Source organism: Branchiostoma belcheri, unplaced genomic scaffold (genome assembly GCF_001625305.1).
Source record: "Branchiostoma belcheri isolate BF01 breed outbred unplaced genomic scaffold, Haploidv18h27 scaffold23, whole genome shotgun sequence".
NCBI lineage: Eukaryota > Metazoa > Chordata > Leptocardii > Amphioxiformes > Branchiostomatidae > Branchiostoma > Branchiostoma belcheri.
This window is the reverse complement of record NW_017803824.1, coordinates 3292193-3313626: the sequence shown is the minus strand read 5'-3', so window position 1 is coordinate 3313626 and position 21434 is coordinate 3292193. Positions and strand designations below refer to the sequence as shown.

Below are 21434 nucleotides of genomic sequence, written 5' to 3'. Positions count from 1 at the left end.
AAATAAGGCATGCTCTTACAGGAAGATCTCTCTATGTATGTACCACATCCCCACAAATGAAGTGCCTGACTACCACATGGTTAGTGCAGCTCTGTGTTGAACTGCAGGTGTTATCTCTGGGACTTTTAGTAGTCTCTATCCTCGCTCCAGAAATTGTAGAAATGGTAAGATGAATAACTGGCCTGACGAGTTACAATGTAGCCGACCACATGTGCCGATTTTTGCTCGTCGGGCAAATTATTCACCCTAAGTTGCCATTTTCTGTAATTTCTTAGCCAAAAAATCAGTCTGGTGGAGACAAAACCTTCAACACCTTCACAGACCAAAACAATGTCACAAATAATGCTCCACCCTTGAGACATTGCCAAAAAAACAGTGGGGAGGGGGGTATGCAACTTTGGTACATTTGTGAGATACTACCTGCTTCCAATGCTTTTGAATCAAGTGTTTTAACTATAAACAAGAGTGAACTCTTCTGACAACAGACCCACCATAACTTATACTCACTATAGCTGAGGCATCTTCTGATACTACATCTTATAAACATCTCTCTAACTTTATACATTTGTATCATTTAATAATTTGTATTCATCCATAGGGAAGGCATCAACATCTTCACTGCATTCAGACATGTATTAAATAATAAAACAATTTCATCTATCTGCACAAGTCATAACATAATGGAATAACATATCAAAAAACAATGTGTAAAACAGCAACAAGTTTTGTAGAAAATGATAATACAATATAGCATTATAAGTCTACCCCTACTTGCATTATGCTTTTAATCTGAGCCTTCACAAAGGTGGTGTATATATATTATACTGCATGGAAGTATGTTCCACCATTCTCACTGGCTGGTACTGAAAGACACAGGTTGAAGGATCATACATGTATGGGCACAACCATGGTCAGAATATTACGATAGTCGTTAATGCACATTAGGTCCACTCACCACGTCGGTTGGTCTCACGTCTTCTCTACAAAGTTAGTCTATCTCCCGCTGTACACTGTACATGGGAGGGGCCATCCTGAGATACATACATACGTACAACATGCACACGTCGTGTAAAAATGCACAGAAGATTCTCCTCCTCACAACTACATTGTAGCACCAAGCCAGATGTGTATACTTCAACATAGCTGGTACTACTAAGTCATCTGGAGAACTGTACCACATGGACAAGGTAATGTGAAGACTGGACTGGCCGCAACATATAATATACATTGATGAAAACGGATGACTATTGGCATCTCTAATGCCTGTCAGCTAACCTTCTTACTATACCCAACACTTACAAGGTATTTCTCTTTTAACAAGTGTTTTTGTATCTGCAGAGCTGAGCTAAGGCATGTCTGAACAAAAAGGTACAAAAGAATTACTCCACATTGCCACAGGAATCATGTCAAAATATGTCTTGGAACATGATGGGGAAGTCTTAAATCTCATTAAATGATTGCTTGTTTGTTAAAACAGTGTGAATGTTAACAAGGTCAAAAATACTTGAGTCTCTGAAACTAGAGAAACCACACAGTGTACATCTGCAGTAATATTCCTGATATGACTTTGTTTTCTGATTGAAAAGTTATGATCTGTCTTCTTTAGTACATGTACTATATGTGTGACAAAGTTCATGATGTCACAAATAATCTTGCCTGAATTCTGACATAAAGACTTTGTTGGATTCAAAGTGGCTTCAGCCTTACAGTCATACATTCAGTGTTTCCCAAACTGACTGAATTATCAAACAGGGACTTGAATAGAGTAAAGGTTAGATCAGATATCCAGGTAGACTACTAGTTACAGAGTCAACAAAACTAGACAAAAGAGGGATGTTTAGACATTTTGAAAAGGCTTATGCCCCTTTTCCAAAAACACTGTCTGTCTGAGAATTTGTTGTTTGTGAAGTTGCATTGATTCCCTCAGTATCATCTACCTGAATGAATAACTTAATAATATTACTAGTATCACCCAGTTTGAATAACTTAACACTTGAGTTTGTGCATGAGTGTGCTGAGTGGAGGGAAGTCCAGGGTGTTACAGATATACCGGTACGGAGAGGTGACGTGTCAAGGTCAGTCTGGTCTGTGGATGGGAACCTTCGGAATGAACTCTATTAAGATAACCTGCAAGAAGATAGAAGAAATATATGTTTCAACTCACAACAATGATTGACCTACATGTAGGTATGGGAAGACGCCAAGGATGTGGACATTACACATTCCCTACAATCATAAAATTGATGACAGTTATTGATAGAACTACATATAGTATTAGACTTGTATGTAGATATGCCAGGGTAGAGACTCCAACCTGTATGAATTGGCAGAGATCCCAGTCATAATCTCTGTATACAAAGATCATGATCAGAGTAGGGTCTTGTATCAGGCTCTCTGCCAATAGAATCACTTATTAAACCAGATTGGAGTCTCTGGCCTGACACATATCTTGGCTTTGTATCACACTGCTTGTACTGTTGCCTGCCCTGTGAACTACAAAGTACAATAGGTTTAATGTGGTGCTACGTACCAAGCTGCAATAATTCTATACACACCATGATGATAAGTAGGTGCATACTCACATATTCCATCATGTTGCTAGATTCACACTTCCTTTTCGCTAATCTCCAATGCAAGCCCAGCTAGACACAGGGAGAAGGGAAACATTAGGGATGACATGTCAGCATGTCTACAGGTATCATCTCACCTAGCTTTGAAATTCATAACTTAGTACACATCACTGCTAAGTGATCTTACTATATGCACTGCTGTTACAATTTGATGGACAATAGCAAAACGTTTGGCGAAGTTCATTGCTGAAACAAATCTTGTACTACAATAGAAATACAAAACATATAGTTGTGGTGTCATGATTTCGCATTAAGAGGACACAGCAAAATGATTGATAAGGTGGCACTCACCTTGTGATACAAATGACTGTTTTCCCAGTCCAGAACTTTCTCTATAGAATGTCGTGTCTGGAAACAATACAGATTGAATGACATTCATTAAAAGATGACCTGGAATAGTGTAACAGGACAGAACAACTTGCCTATATGGGACTACCTTTACCATCTTTGCACTGAAATAGCAATTTGGCTATTTAATACTAGTAACAGTTAGGCATCAGAGAGAAGGTAAGAGTTTGCTGACCCTTTTGCTGAGACAGATGACAGGCCAGAGGGAACAGCCCAGGGTACAGCAGCAACACAGACAGCCGCACAGCAGCCACTTCACGTTGACAGGTAACGTCTTCCTCAGGACTCCGTTCAGCCGGCTGATCGTCGCCTTGTACTCCTCCGGCGCTACCTGTCAAAGGGCAAGGGTCATGGGACAAAGGTTAAAGATCACATGAACTCTATTTATGTAATATCTTACTATACATAGGGATATATATTAAAGACTGTATGGATATTAGAAACTCCTTCAACGATTGTATAAGCTGATACCTATCTCATACTAGCCACCCACTTTTGTATTAGATTAGCCTTATGAAAATGTAGTTGACAATGTACTAGTAGATGCCATACTTTGTACACTGTACAATTGTTGCGCAATAAAGTTATTATCTTACTCCTTACACTAATACAAAGTTGGAGTGAAAACAAAGTTGTTTTTTAGTTCAATATTATGTTTTGCAAAGACTGTTCTTTCATTAAAAATGACAAAATCATTGTGTAGTTTTTTGGGACTGACACTAACACAGACACCATTATAATTTACATCAAACAGAAGTTAAAATTTCTCTACCTTTGCAGCCAAGCCTTGTGGAAACTCTGTGTTGAACTTATTGCTTAGACCAAACCTGGAAGAGAGGAAAAGTGGTATATTTGTGAAGGTGAACTGGAAAGGTTGCAGACAAAAAGTGATGTATAGCACAGGAGTGTTGTAACTACTCCCTTCAAAACACAACTGATCCTTTAGGTAGTACCCCCTGTAACAATTACTGGTAATAATATGGATGTATTCAAAACATTACACAAAAACATACAGGAGAACTAAGATTAGTAAGAACTTACTTAGAAGAAAGAGAGAAATAAAGGTGCATATACACTATTCTGGCAGCTATAGGAGGAGCAATATCCTGTATTTGCATTAAAATTCTTGAAGTATAATTGTACAATACATATGATTAGTGTGTGGCAAGGTATACATGTCGCCTGTCAGAACCAGACAATGCAGCTTTGTGTCAGACCTTTTTATGGTTGAGAAACTTTCCAAGGAGCATGTTTGGATTTGCACCTGAGGGTGTTTACACTTTACATACCTGTCTGTTAACACTAGACTTCTGAATACAAGTAGTGTTAAATCAACAAGTTTGAAGTCTATGACAAAAACAACATACAAATTTGAGGAGACATGATTTTTGCCAAACATGTAAATCAAGTCCATTACTGAATGATTGGACAGTAACATTTACCTCAAAATTACCGGTGTACCAGTAAAAAGACTTACTTTCATTTACAATTGGTCAATCTGCTTACTGTCACAGTGTCAGTACTAGTGTTTGAAATTGAATGTTGCAGTATTATTATGCATCTATTGTATGAAATATTATTCATATTTATCTGTACATTATATAATACATAATACATGTATTACATAATGTATATGCATATGCCAGAAGATCCATGATAAAACATAACTGCATAGCCAACATGACATCACAAGCACTTTCCATATCACTGTACTATCAGATCATATGAGTCATTGCTGAGAACTGCTGCTTGTGTTAATAGGGAACCCAAAGCCCTGAGGAAGTTCCCTGCCATGCCAGAGTAATTTACTGGGACAGGAAAACACAGCTGACCTCAAACCCAGTCTTTCTGGCAACAACCCAACAAGGAAGTCACATCATTTTCATAATGATGTCATTGCCTCTAATTCCTGGAATTCAAGGGTAGACTTCCTTATTTACAGTCCTGCTAAGTGCAACAGAACTGCACTTATTCTAAACTGGACAGTAGACTAATTGTTGAAACACCACACATACATGTACATGTAGTAAGTGATGTCACAAACATGACACGATTGATTTTTATGTCCCACTCCAGTCATACCATAATGCAGACTCATTTATCATTAGGGTGGAACCCAATACATAAAACAGAAATTTCCTATGTAAGGTAGTACACATTTTCTTACATGACAAATACATAATTTATATGGCACATTGTATGACATTTTTTTTTCATACTATGGAATTTTTCTTGCCAATCTTGGAGGATAACTGCATTCCACGGACAATGAATATATCTTGAGGTAATTTGAGGAAAATATCAGTTTTCTATAGCAATGGCACACACCAGATTTGGATATTGTTGCTATTTTGAACACAAGTCTGAGTCAACCAAACTATTATTACACATCTATTCATAAGGGAAAAACTCATTTAAAAATACCCAGATACTACATCCATAGCCAGTACCTTGGATATTGGAATGGAACCAAATTTAGATGGTTACTGAGGCTATTAGGATGTGTAGTGGTAGTAGTAGCTACTGTATATGGAGAAGTGCCACTGTGGTATAAAAAGGTTTTGCTAGCAGTGACATTATGTGATTGTATTTGTAATGGGAAATTTCTCCTAATGTGACTGAATGACTCTGATCCAGGAGTTGCCAACTGATGCTACCTGCACTGTATGAAGTAGTTGTCATGCTTACATTGGCTACTCACACTCATTTTATCACCCACATTTATCAGTAACCAAAACCCAAAGTGATTATGAGTGATGGTGCTACAGACATGCATGCTTAACTGCTTAAAGGTTATCTCTTTCTTAAGGTCACTAGGGTATACAATTGTAATACGACCATAATGCAACCTTCCTGTACAAGTTATTGGTGTTTCCATAAATCCAGTGTATGAGCTGAAGTAGACATTATAAGAGCTCAACCTATCTTGGAATTTACAGCACACCATCATTTAGCAGAAGGCTTAAGTGTGTAAAATGATGGCTATAGCTGTTAGGTTGTAATTATGTGTGACTGAAAACCAGGAAGACTTGACAAACTGCTTGTGCCTGGTACTTTAAGTGCTGGGAAACCCTCCCAGGAGTGGATTTTCCTCTTCTGTAATTGTCTACCTTCCTGATTTATGCGTGAAACAGCTGAATTAAAATGTGTAACTAATTGGTCCAAAGTCTTGACTACTTCACAACATTTTTATTCTTGACTAATGATATTTACATGAGATGATCTACCTTAAAACAATTTTCCATTGACCACACGATTCATAAGGGATCAAGGGTTCAAAAGGACTTATGTAAGATTTCCCACTGCTGGTACAATCATTACTTACACTTAAAAGATTAAGATGCACGAATCCAAATAACTACTGTTTACTGAGCAAACATGAATGGGTAATCCTCAGTACGGTACATGTAGTATCTTGTATAGTGACAAAATTTTCTGGTGACTTGTCTGCAGTTTTCATGCCATTTAAACAACTTGGATCGTGACAGATATGTTATCAACAAATGTTTGATTTCGGTAATAATTATTCAAATGTTGTCATTCATTGTGGAATATATGCTGTGTACCAAATAAATCAACTACAACACAATAAGGGCACTTGATAGCTGTTTTGATATCAATAACATAAGATGCATAAAAAGGTAATCTAGGAATAGCTGCAGATTATGAAAGGGTAAGGGTCACTGTAAACGGATTACTGCAAACAAAAACATTTGGATGGTCAGAACATCAGACCCGGACGTAACTCAGACAATGGTCTTAGTACACAGAGAACGAAACAATTCAAGACGACATATTTGTATAAAGGGTAGGGTAAAGAGGTCCTCTTTATGTCCTCCATGCCCAGATTGCTTTGTCAGCCAGCAAATTCCAATCGCGTTACCGACAGAACAAAGACTCGATCTCTGTCAGCAGAAATTCGAGGCCAAACAAACATGACACAACCTGGCCACCCTATGGGTCGCTGTGGACTTCCCTTGTTTTCCAAGGCCTGGTGAGGTTAATCACACCAACAATGGGTTACTTACACAGTGACATGTCCTGATCCTCTAACGACGACGGGGTCAGGCACGGTACTGAGTAGATGTTCCTCCATAAGCCGCTCATCTTCGTCATCTTCCTCATAAATCGCATCGAAGTCCGCCATGATGGAAACATCTGCGCACGGTATGCTGGGCAATATCTCCCGGGGTGCACTTCGGAGTGACGTCATTTGCAGACGACATTCTGAGTTCGAGGCGCCATTTTTGTAAAAGGAGGAACAGAGGGATTTTCCCTAAAAAGTAAGTGTTAAATTGTTATCCCAGTTCCCTATGTATTAAATTAACTTATTGAGACTATAATTGGGACGTAGGCATGTTAGCGCGTTGAGATTCAAACTTTTCATGATGATATGAAAGTTTTGCAAAGTTAAAATGCAATCTTGGTGGGAGGGCGGACCTGTTCGAATTTCGAACGTAGATTGAAGTCCCTATTTATTACTTGCCGAAACTTGAAATGCCACCAAGACGACTGATTTTTATGCAGATATATCATCTACGGCACGCAAATGACAGCATAATATTGTTTTATTCCAGCTGTCCATTTCAATCGCCAGTCACTTTTTGAAATTTTATTAGATGATGATACCAGTCCCAGTATTTTTGGATGTAAACATTGAGATTGAGAACTAGGTCACATAACATGTTACTCAAGTGTGTCTGTTTGTTTGTTTGTTTCGCATAACCGGTAAACCGCCTTCAGGCGTAACACACCAGTTTTGTACATGTGCGCACATGTACAAGCTGCGTTAGACCGGACTGTAAGGTTTTGAACCACTCACACCGGGAAGATCCCCTACTCTTTTCGATAAGTGCGGTGGGTTCTTTAACGTGCATGGGGTGTGGATCTCCCAAACACGGGACCTCCATTTAACGTCCTATCCGAGGGACGTCCCTAACCGAAGCTAGGTACTCATTTTCACCTGAGTGAAGTGAGGAAAGTCGTGTAAAGTGCCTTTCCCAAGGGCACAAGATCGGTGACATGGGCAGGGTTCGAACCCACAACCTCTGGGGTGTGAGCCGAACGCGCTACCGACTGCGCCACACGACCCCACATAACGTGTCGTTCCTGTTTGCAAGGCCAATGGCGTTTTAGTTATTTTTCCTAAATTCTTTGTCTTTTATAGACAACAGAAAAATTGCTAGGGCACGGAAACGGTTTATTTTGAAGTAAGGCATTGTCTGTTGAAATGGTGGACTTAATATTGTAACGTGATATTTTGTAAGGGATAACTCCTGCTGACACTTTCCAGAGGCAGAAGTTGAGGTGCACTGTGTAGATAAACTGTGTCATCCTGTATTTCTGTGCTGTTGTTTTCCCTTTGTGCACTTGTGCTCCTTACTAGTCCTTAGCCTAGTAAATTCAGTTAATTGAGTAATTGTGAAGTGCTAATAAAAAGCAACACTATTTACATATGTAACTATCATATACATTACTACACACACAACTGTGGTGTATTATTTTTATTGACACTCTGTCAGAAAATGGGAAAAAAGGATGATTATCAATCCAGTTTTCATTGCAGTACAGTCCATTGTCAAAAGGTGGCATTTCACTGTTGGAATAAATTTTTCAGTGGTTAGGGGATGTTAACATGTAGCTTAGCAAAATATGAAAACATACCATGTACCTTGTAAAGCTAAAACTATCATAGATATTCTGTAACAAGAATACTTCAGTCTTTCTAATCTTTTCACAGTTCCACATTTTTTCCATTGTGGCACAGTCAAGTGGAAAAGACTGAATGTATTGATTTTAAAGAAGTAATCCATGTGTAATGATTATAGACTGAATGGCAACTGGGAATAAATCAATTTGTTGATGTCATACATTTCTATTATATTGCAACTCAAACAAGGGATTACAATCACAGTACCAAGCTAAGTGAACATAATTTCACATTTATATGAATGTGTCCCTGGCAATAATAAGGAAATAGCAGGTGCCCTTGAACTTTTCTATGCCATTATCCTAGAGTTGTGTGGCAAATAGATTATCCCAAGAGATATCCTTTGTCACCCCAGCAGCTAAGACACCTATGATTTCAAAAACTAACACTCATTTATTCTACAACTGTAGTTTGTGCATTAGCAGCCCAGAAGTGAATGACAAAATGTGTATAGGACTATAGGTACAGTATACATATTTCTTTGTTGTCTCATTTCAGATGCAGAAAAGCTGACTTAGCTCAAACAAAGTCCCCCCATCCCCACGGCAGTAAGAAAACGTGAGAGCATTGGTGAGTGTTTGCTTGCTTGATTAATTGATTAGAAATGTGAGGTGTTTTGAGAAGAAAATGGTATAAGATTTTGGGTCATGCAGGATTAAATCCGATGAAAACACATGCTCATCCTGTATACACTGATCTTATATGGATATGCTAAATTATGTTACTGAAGTCTTGTGCTAGGAGTAAAACACCCCCATGCACATTGTCTGCTTGTCCTTTATTTTAGATTTGAATTACTCCATGAACTAGTTGTGACTACTTGTTCAAGTTGTTGTAATAGAAAATCAGCACCAAGGACAGTAACCTCAGACTAAGGTTGTGATCAAACCAATATAATTTGTATATTGTTCATTCCTTAATGGCCTGTACAAAGTTTTTCTGTCTCCCTTGATTCTTACAAAATCATATGCAATAGTGACAGGTGTTCATGTATATACTATTGGTGTATAGTATTACATTCTTTATCTAGTGGCGCATAATGTGTGCAAACTGACAGTTTAAAAAGAAAAATGTAGCTAAGAATTCTGAGAATTGATAATGTTAAAAGTAATACATGTATGTGTTACTATGCTTCTGTAAAAACAGTACAAGTGCAAATGCATGCATGTGTAGGCAGCTGAAAATTGAACACACAGGGATACTAATTGAACCTACAAAAAGATTGTTAGAGCATTTACAGTTCACTAGCGTAGAGTTTGCCTGCACATTGTCATTTTATTTGTCAGGAGTCAGCTGGACCTTTCTGCATCAGAAAAACAACAACGCTGTCTACCAGTGATGCAAGGTATACAGCAGGTGTGTTATCAGCAAGAGCCATTCTTCAAGCCTCTGTCATCCCAGCAGCAAGAGCACCAGCATAGTTTCTTTAAGATTGGGAGTACAGACCAGCAAGAAGTAGAAATGGAGACCCTTTCACACAGTGGGGAGCGCCTTACAAGCCTCCATTCTCGGCTACAGAAGGAAGCAGAAAAGATCAACAAATGGAAACATCAGACAGAGATGCAAATACTACAGAGGGAAAAGAAGATTCAAGACACCCAGCAAACCATTGATTCACAGCGCAAGTCCATCCTCGAGCTACAGCTTCAGAATGAGAATCTCAGCTCCAAACTGCAAGAGGAGATAGATGGGCGCGTGGAGATCATGAAGAAGATCACTGCCACGCGAGACATGTGCTATCTTCTCAAGGATCATGCGGCAAATGTTGAGGAGAGGATGGGCAAGTGTGAAGCCAACCGAGATGAGCTAGAATCTCTGCAGCAAGACACAGTGCTCCAACTCCAGGAGCTGACATCAAAATTCAACAACCTTCGCATCAATCATACTGAGGCGGAGAAAGTTCTAAGCAACAAGGTGAAGGAAAGTGAAAGTGAACTCAACCAGGTCAAGTCTGACTACCAGAATGAAAAGGTCAACATGGAGAAAAGACTTGAAGGTTTGATGCAGCAATGTTCAGAGAAAGAGATGGAAATCTCAAAGCTCACAGGTGCACTAGCAGATAAGCAAGCTCAGCTTAGTGACCTGGAACGGCAGTGCAACATGCTGGAGGAACATGTTGCCAAGCTGGAAGGTGAAGTCAAATCTCTTCAAGACCAGCTCCAAGAGGCAAGCAACAAGATTTTCAGCAAGGACAAGGAGATGGAAAAGATCTCAGGTGCATTGAGCAATGCTGAGGCACAACTGCAGAAAGCTTCAACTGACTGTGAGCAACTTGAGACACATATTGGAATGTTGAAGGAACAGCATTCAATTGAAGTGACCAAGATCAATCATCAGCTGGATACAGTAGATGAAATGTTAAATGCAGAGAAAATGAAGACAAAGGATTTATCCTCCAAGCAACTGAGTGCTGAGCAACAGATCAGTGAGCTACAAGCATCAATAACTGAGCAACACAAACAGAGTGACAAACTGAGAGAGAAAATGTCTAAAGTGGAAATGGAAAAGGTAGCAGTTGAGGCTGAAGGGGTACTGTTGAGGGAAAACATCATGAAGCTTGAAACAGAGCAGCAGAATCTAAAGGAGCAAGTGACACAACTACATACCTCAGTGACGGCCCTGACAGATGCAAAGACACATACTGAGGAACAGTTGGCAAGTCTGAAGAAAGAGAAGGACTTAACAGCAAATGAAGTGAAAGTCCTCACCGATACAACTGCTACAAGGGATAAGGAAATCAAGAAATTGCAAGATGACTTGAAAAAGGCAGCTGAGCGTCAAAAAGAGGCAAAGAAGCAGGAGAAAGAACTGAAACAGCAACTGAAGACAAAAGAAGCAGAAGTAGACAAGATCTCTGCAAAACTCATGAAAATCCAGGGTAACCTTGAGGAAACTCAGACTCTAATGACTACCTTGCAGAGAGACAATGATGGATTGAAAGAAAAATTGGATGAAGCAGAACAACAACAGTCCACACTTCAGGCATCTCTCGACCATGTCAATCAAGAAAAGATCTCCCTAAAGGACACAATGCAACAGTTAGAAGAATGCCTTAAGGCACAAGATAAAGAGGCAGTTGGGAAGATACACCAACATCAGGAGAATACCAAAGCCCTTCAGAATGAGCTCGACTGCAACAAAAAGTCGATGACTAAACTTGAAAACCGAGTGAAGTCACTAGAGAAACAGGTGACTGAAAAGTCTAACAAAATAAAAGATCTTCAGCAAGACAACAAAACCGTGAAGAAAGAGCTGGCCATCCACCTCAAATTGTCAACTGGATTTGAAGAGAAGGCCAAGTCCCACGAGGAAGAGATTGCACAGGTGAAAAAAGCAGCTGAAGACACAAAGAACGAATTGTCCACCGCGAAAGGGGAAGTTCAACGCGCGATGGCGGACAAAGAACAAGTCCAAGCACATTGTGATCAGCAGATTATGGAAATGACGGCCACGCTGGAAAAGTACAAAGCCGAGAATCAGAAAATTGTCAACCAGAAAGACAAAGAGATCGAGAGGATGAAGAAAGAGCACCAGTCCTCAAAGAAACAGGAGGTACAGGTGTCTGATATAAGGTCGCAACTTCAAAGCGTGCAACAGCAGCTAGAAGACGTGAAGAAGGAGAAAGACGAAATAGCGAAAGGACAGAAGGAGTACCAACAGCAGGTTGACACGCTGAAGAAAACCATCGAAGATAAAGAAACCCAACTGAAAGAACTTCGAGCAGATCTCAAGAAAGCCAAAGTTGATGCTCTGCCTCCTACTACGCCAAGGAATTACTCAACACCTAAGAATTACTCAACGCCGAAGATCAACGCTCCTCCATCCGCCTCTCTACAGCAGAGGCATGCCGCACGCAGAAACACGTCACGCAAGGAAAATGTGCCGAAAACAGATCCTATGGTTCCCCTGGCCGCATCAACGCCGATCCAGAACAAGACTCCACTACAACGGATCAGCAAACGTCCCGAGAGCGAACCAAAGAAACGACGAGTCGCCTTCGACATGACGGAGAAGACCATGGAAATATCCATGGATGGCGGGGACTCGGAGGCCAACTCGTCCACGTCGGAACTCATGGAGCTGGATCCAGAAGACCTGCTGTCCGGAAAACCTCGTGGTGATCAGCAGGTCCCCGGGCAAGCGTCACTCCAGGTTCACAAGTCTCCCTCCCACGGGATTCTCAAGTCGCCGGCTTTCGTCCGCAAGTCGCCAGCTGCACGTCTTAACCAAGCTCGAGCGTCTCCTGTAACGAAGACGCCAACACCACGCGGAAGTAAATCCTACAAAGTCCACATCTCCGACTCCTGGGGTAAGAAAAACAAGAACATCAAGCAAGGGCCGAGCAAGACGCCTAAGACAAAGGAGCAAGCAAAGAAAAGAAACAAGCCGTCCGGGAGAGGAGAGGACTTGTCGTGGTTCGAGTCTGATACTGTTTTTGGCTTCTTTGAGTGAATATATTTAAAAGAACCGTTAAGACGTTTCTACATATGAACTCGGTTAGAGTTTGTAGTTGCAGGTTCTCTTTCACTTTTAATGAAATAAGAGTTGCGTGTTCATGTTTCACTAGTAACGATGCTAATTCAAATATTGCTGGACAGCGTGTATGATACGTGCCGTTAGGTCTGTTCCTATCTTCGTACATGTGTCCTTTCCAACATTTATATGTTGAGCTTTCCTTCATTCTATTAGGTATATTGAAAATTATAACTTTGTATAGGTAGATCATCGTTATAATTTTTCATTCTTCTAAGTATATTTTAAGCAATGCAGTTTTCTGGCATGTTAGGACGACGAAGTTTTGCATTTGAATGTCAAACGTTACTGAATGAATTTGCTCAGTTATTTTCTGTCCAGTTGAGTATCAGAGTTGGAAATGTTTTTCAAAGAGTTTAGAAACCTATTCACCATAAACTTATATAGACTATTTATTGAATGAAGAAGTTGACTATATGACAACAAATGTTATCTAATTTTATTTAGTAGACAAATGCGATTGTTTAAGCCATTCTATTTTTATCTAAATACGAATCATTTAAACGTATTCCTTACATTTCTTCAAATATTTGCAGCACGTTTACTCTGTATATGTTGCACCTATCTTGCATGGCCAGATGTTTATTTCAAGGATGCAAATTGCAAACTGTTAGAAATTCTGCTAAATTTGTTCCTACATTTCAGATATAAATATCCTTTTCCGAAACCTTGAATCGCTGTCAAGAGTGTCAATGTATTGTCCTATGTTTACATCTGTCTGATAGTGAAGGCTGTGAGTAACAGAGAGATGTAGTATGTAATTTATGTTTTTGGCTCACGTGGGTAATTTCGTTGGCGGCGCCGAGGAGAGAGGGTGCTCAGAAGTTTATCCCAATAGTTTAATAATTTTCGCAATGTTTTCGCGACCTCCATATGGTCCAACTATGCGGTAATTAACCCCTACATGCACCCCCGTATTGTCAGCGGCCACCGCGACGAGGCATCCCAAAGAACGGAAGAAGGCCTGCTCATTTATCATACTTCGAATCGTGTCAGCTTAATTGGTCAAGGCTCCATGAGGAGCACACCAACAATGGTCGCGCTGGTAACGTGGCTTTTCTGGGCTCCACCACTTTGCTGTCGGGGACTGGAAATGAGAGGGCGGATCGCCCGGCACTGAAATCACTGACCCACGCAAGACCCCATTAGGGCGGACCGGTCTGGCAGTGGGTCCGGCCGCCGTCCGGGGGAAATAGCGCTGGACTGCTGCTTGTGGTCGCGTAGGCAGTACACCAGTCAGCGTCGAGTCTTGAAACACCAATTCTATTGCCAAGGTTACATAATATGCAGTTAAACCTTTAAGAAATCAGCCATTGCCCTTACGGTAGATCAATAAGCAGTTTCTGCTCCGTTGCCGTCTTGTCACCACCCGCTTTCCTGTTGTGTGCGCTTTCTTTGCCTAATCTATGAGACTGTGCCGAACACATATTTTCGTTTCATTTGTGTTCCAAGCTACAGAGGTAGACACGTATTTTTACTATAGATTAATTCGTCAGATTAGAATATGTTGTCTGGTAACAAATCCAAACCGCCTTTAGCCTTGCCACGTCCCAGAACCATCCTTTACGCGTTTTGTCGTGCGCTAAGGATTATGAAACGTGGTTTCAACATCAAAAGTATAACCAAGTACCTTCAACACCGATATAACACAAACGTTATGTAAAAATTTGATAGACACTATCACTGCGGGAAGTAACAAAGCGCTTAAATAATGTGACGTCGACAATATGGCCATAGAAATACGACCGGCATTTAAGGCGACACTAAAAGTGTCGGTGTCTTTTCTCCAACATATGAATGCGATACAATGATTTTATGAACATTAATGTTGTGGCCACTAATCTTACTTTAGGTATTGACGCCACATTAGTTGGTGCATTTGCATGCAGCTAATGCGCTTTCTATTCTTCTGTGCGCTGGACATAAATACATGTTTGGATAAGGACTGGCACCAGCTGATGAGAAGTGCGACAAAGGAGGAAGCGACCTTCTCTCCATTAAGCGACCTGTCTAGTGCCGAGCGAACGGCGCTGTGATTGTTCTCGTGGTTTTGACGATAAGAGATGAAGACGTCGGAGGGCGGCCAGTCTGCGAAGTTAATAAAGAGGAGTACATTAAGAATAGAGAGACTGTTGGCTGCAGTTGTATACCCTCAGGCACAGACACGCGCTGACGCCACGAAGTATGCGTCTGGTGCAACGTTTGACCCGATATCTGTCAACGAAAAGAAACGAAAGGAGGTTTGAAATTCTTGTAAACATTGCTGTTTATTGAGATATGCACCCTCTCTTTGTTCCAGTGCAGATTCAGTGAGGTATAGTATCTCTCTGGTCCGTAGGTTTTGCATACTATCTGGTTCTGAAATCGCATTACCTGGCGGCTGTCACAATGAGGACACCCACTGAGTGAAATCAGTGTCCGAAATCACAGGCCGCTCATTTACTGTCGCTGTGAAAGTGGAAGATATATAGAACATGTGCTGGTCGTGAAAAAGGGGGGAAATGAGGGGGCGACTTCGATGATGTGTCCGTTTGTTTGGCCGTGAGCTGGCCTCCTTGAGTCTTGACCTCTTGCACCTTCAACTTGTGGCTTGTGTTTCCTAACTTCACAAAAGAGCTAATCAGGTAGAAGGGAGTAAATCCGTAAGTAACTTCCTTTTACATGTGCGGGGGTTCATTTAGACGGGCTGAGCTGAAAATTGGTCCGCACAGGACAATGCTGCCCAGCCGCGCTATTCTCTAGTACTCCACAGCATACATAGCATGCGCACTTTTTTCTGACCGTTTTCTGATAAGAGGTGAGCTGTTTTCTTTCCTTTCAGTGATTTGATTTGGTGAGTTGTATCCCGTGCAGTCGAGAGCGTACCCTGCCCCACAGTGTAGTTTACCGTAATTGTAAGTAACCGTCTCGTGTTGATGGCCGTACTTACAGCTATATGATCCAATTTGCAAAGTGAGATGGCTAATGTGATAACCACAGGAACTACAGACGTCCCTTGTCAACCTTCTGCCATTGACACGCAACCATCCGCGCGTCACAAGATTACCTGGTCTTGATGTTGTAGTTACATGCAACTTAGAAATGATGGTTGAAACTTGAGACTGAAGAAGCATGTATGTCCCTAGCAACATGGTTTGTGACCTTGTGCTGTGAGCGATTCGAATTATAAAGCTGCATGATATATCCCAAAGTTGACGACAGATATCATTTATTTGTCGTTACTATTTTCGGAAATATAAATTCTCACGATGAATCGTGTTCTAAAAAAGAACGTCCAAACATAAATTCTACGGGAAAGTAGAATGAAAACCAGTGTGGCTCATCAATTGTCGCTATGGACAAAAGCATTTTGTCTCTTTCATACTCATCAAAATGCACTAAATGACCAGAAATGCAATTCAATCGACAAGACAGTAAAGATACAATAATATCATATCGTTTGAACATAGTATCTTCCAAAAAATTATTCTCAAATTATATAAGACGCGCATAGTAAGCCGTCAACTCTTTACCAATGCGGTGGTCATGAGTGGGACTAATCTTTTTTTGCACTGTCACTTCTCAATATGTTCATTTATCCGTGAAATCGGTAACCATAGCACCTCACCGATTTTACTTCTGAGTGACTTCGCCAGGACAAGGCAGAGTTGGTTCCATGGGAACGGGCTGTGCCTTCCTGAGATCCCGTGTAGCGAGACACCTTCGGCGCCTCAGGACAGGTGATGCTCCCTCCTGGTTTGTTAGAGAATTACAGGGCGCATGATCCCGGTGTAGTACAAACATACGTACGTCTCATTGTCTCAGCACGACGCCCTGTGTTCCCCCTTTCTTCTGACTAGCCCTTTCCATGGGAGAATCTCGCGTCAAACAATGCGCGGCTTCCCCTGAGCGATTTCGCCACTGCAGCCACTGTCCTCTTGCTGTAATATATGAGTATGTGCAGTAGACGGTAAAAGCGCAGTACACGTTCGCAGAGAGAGAAATCATAGAGCAACTTTAATCATGACAATTATTTCCAGCGTTTGTGTAGACACTCCACCCCGCACCCCTCCCCCTATAGGCTGTAATTACCAGTTGATGAGGAAAGAAGATGGGATTTTCAGGAGAACGGCGCCCAATTGTTTGACTTGTCAGGACAGCTATATTGATGAGCATGAAAGCTGTCTAGTGTCTTCTTTTGACACAACATATCTGTTTCGAGTCTTTGCGTTACAAGATTTTTCTAAAATTGCAATGGTCTAAAATTGCATCGCAACTTATCAAGGTTGGTCAAATTGGCCCTGTCAAATCAATGGACAATCATATTCTATTCGTATCTTGTTTCCAACGAAAACTAGTCTTGACTCGATCGCTGTACATCAGTGCGCATTGCCACAAATCTTTGAATAAATATGAGCAGAAGAAAATATTTGACGATTTTTCCTCTCAATATTCTTCAGGTCTGTCGTTTAAATGTGCCAATAAAACTAGTATAATCAGCACATGGCTGTTTTCCACTGCTTTCTTGCACGTGGCCACCAATCGTTCACCACTCTGCTCGCAATTAGACAGACGAGAACAAAGACGAACGAACAACACTCACTACCCAAGATTCACGCCTGCACGGGAAGAAGAACAAAGCAGTAATCCCAGAACGCTCAACACGGAGAGAGCAAGTCCATAAACAAAAGAAAATTAAGTTCATCTTGTAATCTACAAGTGTCATTCAGACTAATGATCTAGATCATCTCCTGGTCAGAGACAACAACAGCATCAAAGGTCAGCGGAGAATAATTACTTAAATCGACCCCATAGTCTCTAAATCAATCAAACAGAGATCACAGGGGCGCATTTATCTGTGCTATCTTTCCTGTCTAAGTGCCGTCCGTCCTACCAACGGATCGTTAGACCCGCTACGGTTCGAACGGAAAACAAAAGCAGGGAAAGATGGATGGCACGTGTGTGGGTATAATTTATAATACCGCCTTTTAACAACGGGCGAACGATCACGGGCACACTGCACATTATCTAACAATATCAAAGACAAAGGGTTACTTAGTGTCGGTAGATTGAACACGAAGGTAATTGTTTTGTGTCTGATGTTTAGCTCTTTTCCACAAGAATACTTCTTTCCAGCTTCTTGTTAAGCCAGACGAAGTTCCTGAACAAGTTTTAGTTAATTTCTTTATCTTCCTGAAACTTATTGATGTTTTTGTAGAGTTTTTTTCCCCTTGTTTTAGTATTGCAGATATCGTCCCTCTCCTCCCTTCTCTTCTCCTCTCTAGAACACAGCGTCCAATATATGATACAATATAGGCAGAATACTAGAATGGACCGTGCCTTTGTGTTTAACAGAATGGAATAAACGGTATTCTGTGCCCTTTATTGTGCCACCACACTGACAGACAAAAATATGTATTCTACTTAAGTCCTTACTGTCTTCGACCTGTCTTGGACCTTTTCTATGAAGTTCCCCTTCCATCCGTTTCCCTAAAGCTTTTATATTACTTTCCTGTAAACTAAAACTGCCGTCACAAAAACGATGTGTTTACAACGATGACGCAGATGATTCACTGGCAAAAGATGTTACTGAATGAAACCAACGATCAAATAGACTGATACTTATTTCTATAGATTAAGCTTGATACAAAATGAGACAACAGATAATCATACTCATAATTTCGTTTCCCTAAACATGTAGATTATTTATTTGCCATGTTTTCATATCTTGACGGTGTGTATACAGTATAGGGTAAAATGGCTTAATACAATCTACAACTATCTAGCTAACAAAAACAAACAAAAACGTTTATGTTAAAAAAAATGATAGGATCGGTCGCTGAAATCTAGTACATTGTGATCTACTAATACTATGAGTATCAGACTCCTTGAGCTGCTGAAATAATAGTGAAAATTTGCCAAACTGGCTGAATAATTTGCCAGAAAATTAGCCAACCCTGGTCGCTAGCAGTAACTTCCCCAACAAATTTTTCGCCATATTACGTATATTTGGTCAATTTTTACTTTTTTTTTCACCATGAAGTCTGGAACAGACTAGTGATCTATTACATATACATATTCTAATATATAAAGAGTCCCGCCGCTTTAGAAAAGAGATAAGAAGAAAATTACCAGAAACAGACAAAACGAAAGAAAAGGTCTCCCCCTCACAACCGCGATGACCGCGCCTGCGCGTCAACAGACCCGCCCCTGCCCGTTGTTTACGCTATCCTACCATTGACGCCCGTTAGACCGTGAAACGACGTCTTGGAAATATAAATGATAATCACTAAGGTAGGCTTTAATGAAGTCTGCGGTTTCGGCGGGAACTCCATAAACCGCGTGGCTCCCCTTCAAGACGCCTTGGCTGGCGCGGAGTCTGTAATTCCGTGAGGTGAGGTCAGAAGGCAGTGCCCTAGAACTCCGGGCGGTGTCGCCGTGCCTTCCACAGCGCGTGCCGTCCTCACTCCTGCTGGATTCAAACCTCGCCAATCGACGTAACATTGTGCGCACATGAGGCGGAGACAATACCGGCGGGCCTGTATAGCACCCAGGAAGCCTTTCAGGGATCAGATGTCCCCTGTATAGAAAAGCCTCTATTGCTTTCGTTTGGTGACGTTAATTGTATGCAGCACCGAATGAAGAGATACGTCGCGTCGTCGCCTTTGTGAAGTCCACGTGGGCTGTAAAGGTCCGAGCAGGTATAAAAGCGAGGCAAGAACTGAAACTTTGTTATTCCGTTTAAACCTCGTGGGTGCGTCTCGTTCACAGAGTGTATATCGGCAAGGGCTTTCGACTTTTCCCGTACGATGTCGCGATCTTTTCTCGTGGATTCACTTATTCAAAGGGACATGTCGCCGGCGAAGTCGACTCAAGCGGCGGCGGCGACGGCGTGCGTCGGGCACCGCGGCCCCCTCAGCCCGCTGACGGCGGCCCAGCTCGGGCTCTACCCGCGGAAGGACGCGGCGGCGATCTTCGGACAGTGTCTGCTGTGTGTGCAGGCGACCGGCAGCCCACCGACGACGGGACACAGCCACTTCGGCGTCCCGAGAACAGCCGTGCCCACCACCGTGCCTTCCTTCGCGTCCACCCTGCCCACGACCCTCCCCACACCGGCTCTGCAAGGCATCTCATACGCCATCTCCAGGCACCACACACCGGCTACATCAGCCTTCATCAGCATGCCTTTCCCCTCTGGTAAGTACACATTCTTAATAATATTGTCCCTCTGAAAAAATAGTAAGAACTTTGGGTTCTGGTCTTGGAAGTAAGTGAAAAATTTCTTTCCTGCAGAAAATTGCCATTTTTGTATAGCGGAGCGTGACATTAGCTCTGTTTGTGTGGTTATGGTCTAGTTCGCGGGGAAGCATTGTGTTGGACGGTCTCGCTTTGTTAGCGTGAAGGCTACAATATGGTACAATTACTGCTATCGCCATGGTCCGGGCTGTTATCGCACCCTCCACATGCCTTAACGGACTTCTAGTTTTAACTTCTTCTTATTCAGATGTTCTTGATTTAGATTTTTTTTAAATCTAAAACTATTGATTTTTATTGGAAATCATGTAAGGAGAAAACCAAAGATATGTATGATTAAATCATAACATCTCTTTCTGAGAGCAAAACAAACATCCATAACATTTCCTAAACTTCAAAAAATGCAGGGTTGCGTATTTTCCGTAACATCATTTACATTTATATTTTTTGTTTTGTTTAGTCATTGCATTATCTCAACTGCAAACGCGCAGAAACGAGAATTGGTAGTTATACTCTGTTCAATGCCAGATGGAAAATCATCAAAATCTGTTCTTAGGAAAACATCAAAATCTGCTTTACTCTAAACCATTCATGTTAACATGTTTATAATGCTCAACCGTAGAAGAAGCGAAGTTTTTTTTGAGACCCAATCACGTCCTTTGATTCAGATGTGAGTGGACTTTCCGAGGTCACATATCTGTGTACATGGAGGCTGGTATCCACTACACTACAGTTCTGGCCTGGTGCCCAGTCGTACACAGAACGACGGCTATATGTACAGTCCTTTGTCATTGTATCAATGACATGGCATGTTATAAGCTATATTTTTAATTTCAACAACGATTTTACAGTTTTGTACATGAAACAGCAACACAATAAGAAGAGAAACTATTGTTTGTTTTTTTGTCTAACATTGGTATCAGTATCCCTTATTATTTGTACGCTCAAGGACGAGCCGTTTTTGTCAACAGATTTTTTTG

At 41.2% G+C, this 21434-nt stretch overlaps 3 protein-coding genes across 4 annotated transcripts in view; 2 read left to right on the top strand and 1 right to left on the bottom strand.

Moving 5' to 3' along the window:
* Nucleotides 1-1639: 1639 nt before the first annotated feature.
* Nucleotides 1640-7172, bottom strand: LOC109470717 (cysteine-rich hydrophobic domain-containing protein 2-like). The gene is made up of 6 exons (XM_019769779.1): nucleotides 7007-7172; nucleotides 3751-3805; nucleotides 3154-3309; nucleotides 2922-2978; nucleotides 2583-2642; nucleotides 1640-2127 (listed from the first exon to the last, which is right to left on the bottom strand). Exons 1-6 carry the CDS (start codon nucleotides 7123-7125, stop codon nucleotides 2077-2079), a joined length of 498 nt encoding a protein of 165 aa, XP_019625338.1. The 5' UTR covers nucleotides 7126-7172; the 3' UTR covers nucleotides 1640-2076.
* A 14-nt stretch (nucleotides 7173-7186) lies between these two features.
* LOC109470716 (synaptonemal complex protein 1-like) lies at nucleotides 7187-13850 on the top strand. 2 transcript variants are annotated; one of them, XM_019769778.1, is made up of 3 exons: nucleotides 7187-7261; nucleotides 9187-9258; nucleotides 10001-13850. In XM_019769778.1, exon 3 carries the CDS (start codon nucleotides 10027-10029, stop codon nucleotides 13138-13140), a length of 3114 nt encoding a protein of 1037 aa, XP_019625337.1. In that variant the 5' UTR covers nucleotides 7187-7261; nucleotides 9187-9258; nucleotides 10001-10026; the 3' UTR covers nucleotides 13141-13850. The 2 variants fall into 2 exon arrangements, with proteins under 2 accessions (XP_019625337.1, XP_019625336.1); XM_019769777.1 differs by having other exon boundaries at nucleotides 9975-13850.
* A 6159-nt stretch (nucleotides 13851-20009) lies between these two features.
* Nucleotides 20010-21434, top strand: part of LOC109470584 — a 6699-nt gene continuing 5274 nt past the window's right edge. The window contains exon 1 of the mRNA XM_019769548.1: nucleotides 20010-20397. Coding sequence (XP_019625107.1) covers nucleotides 20010-20397 — 388 coding nt within the window. The remainder of the gene's footprint in view (nucleotides 20398-21434) is intronic.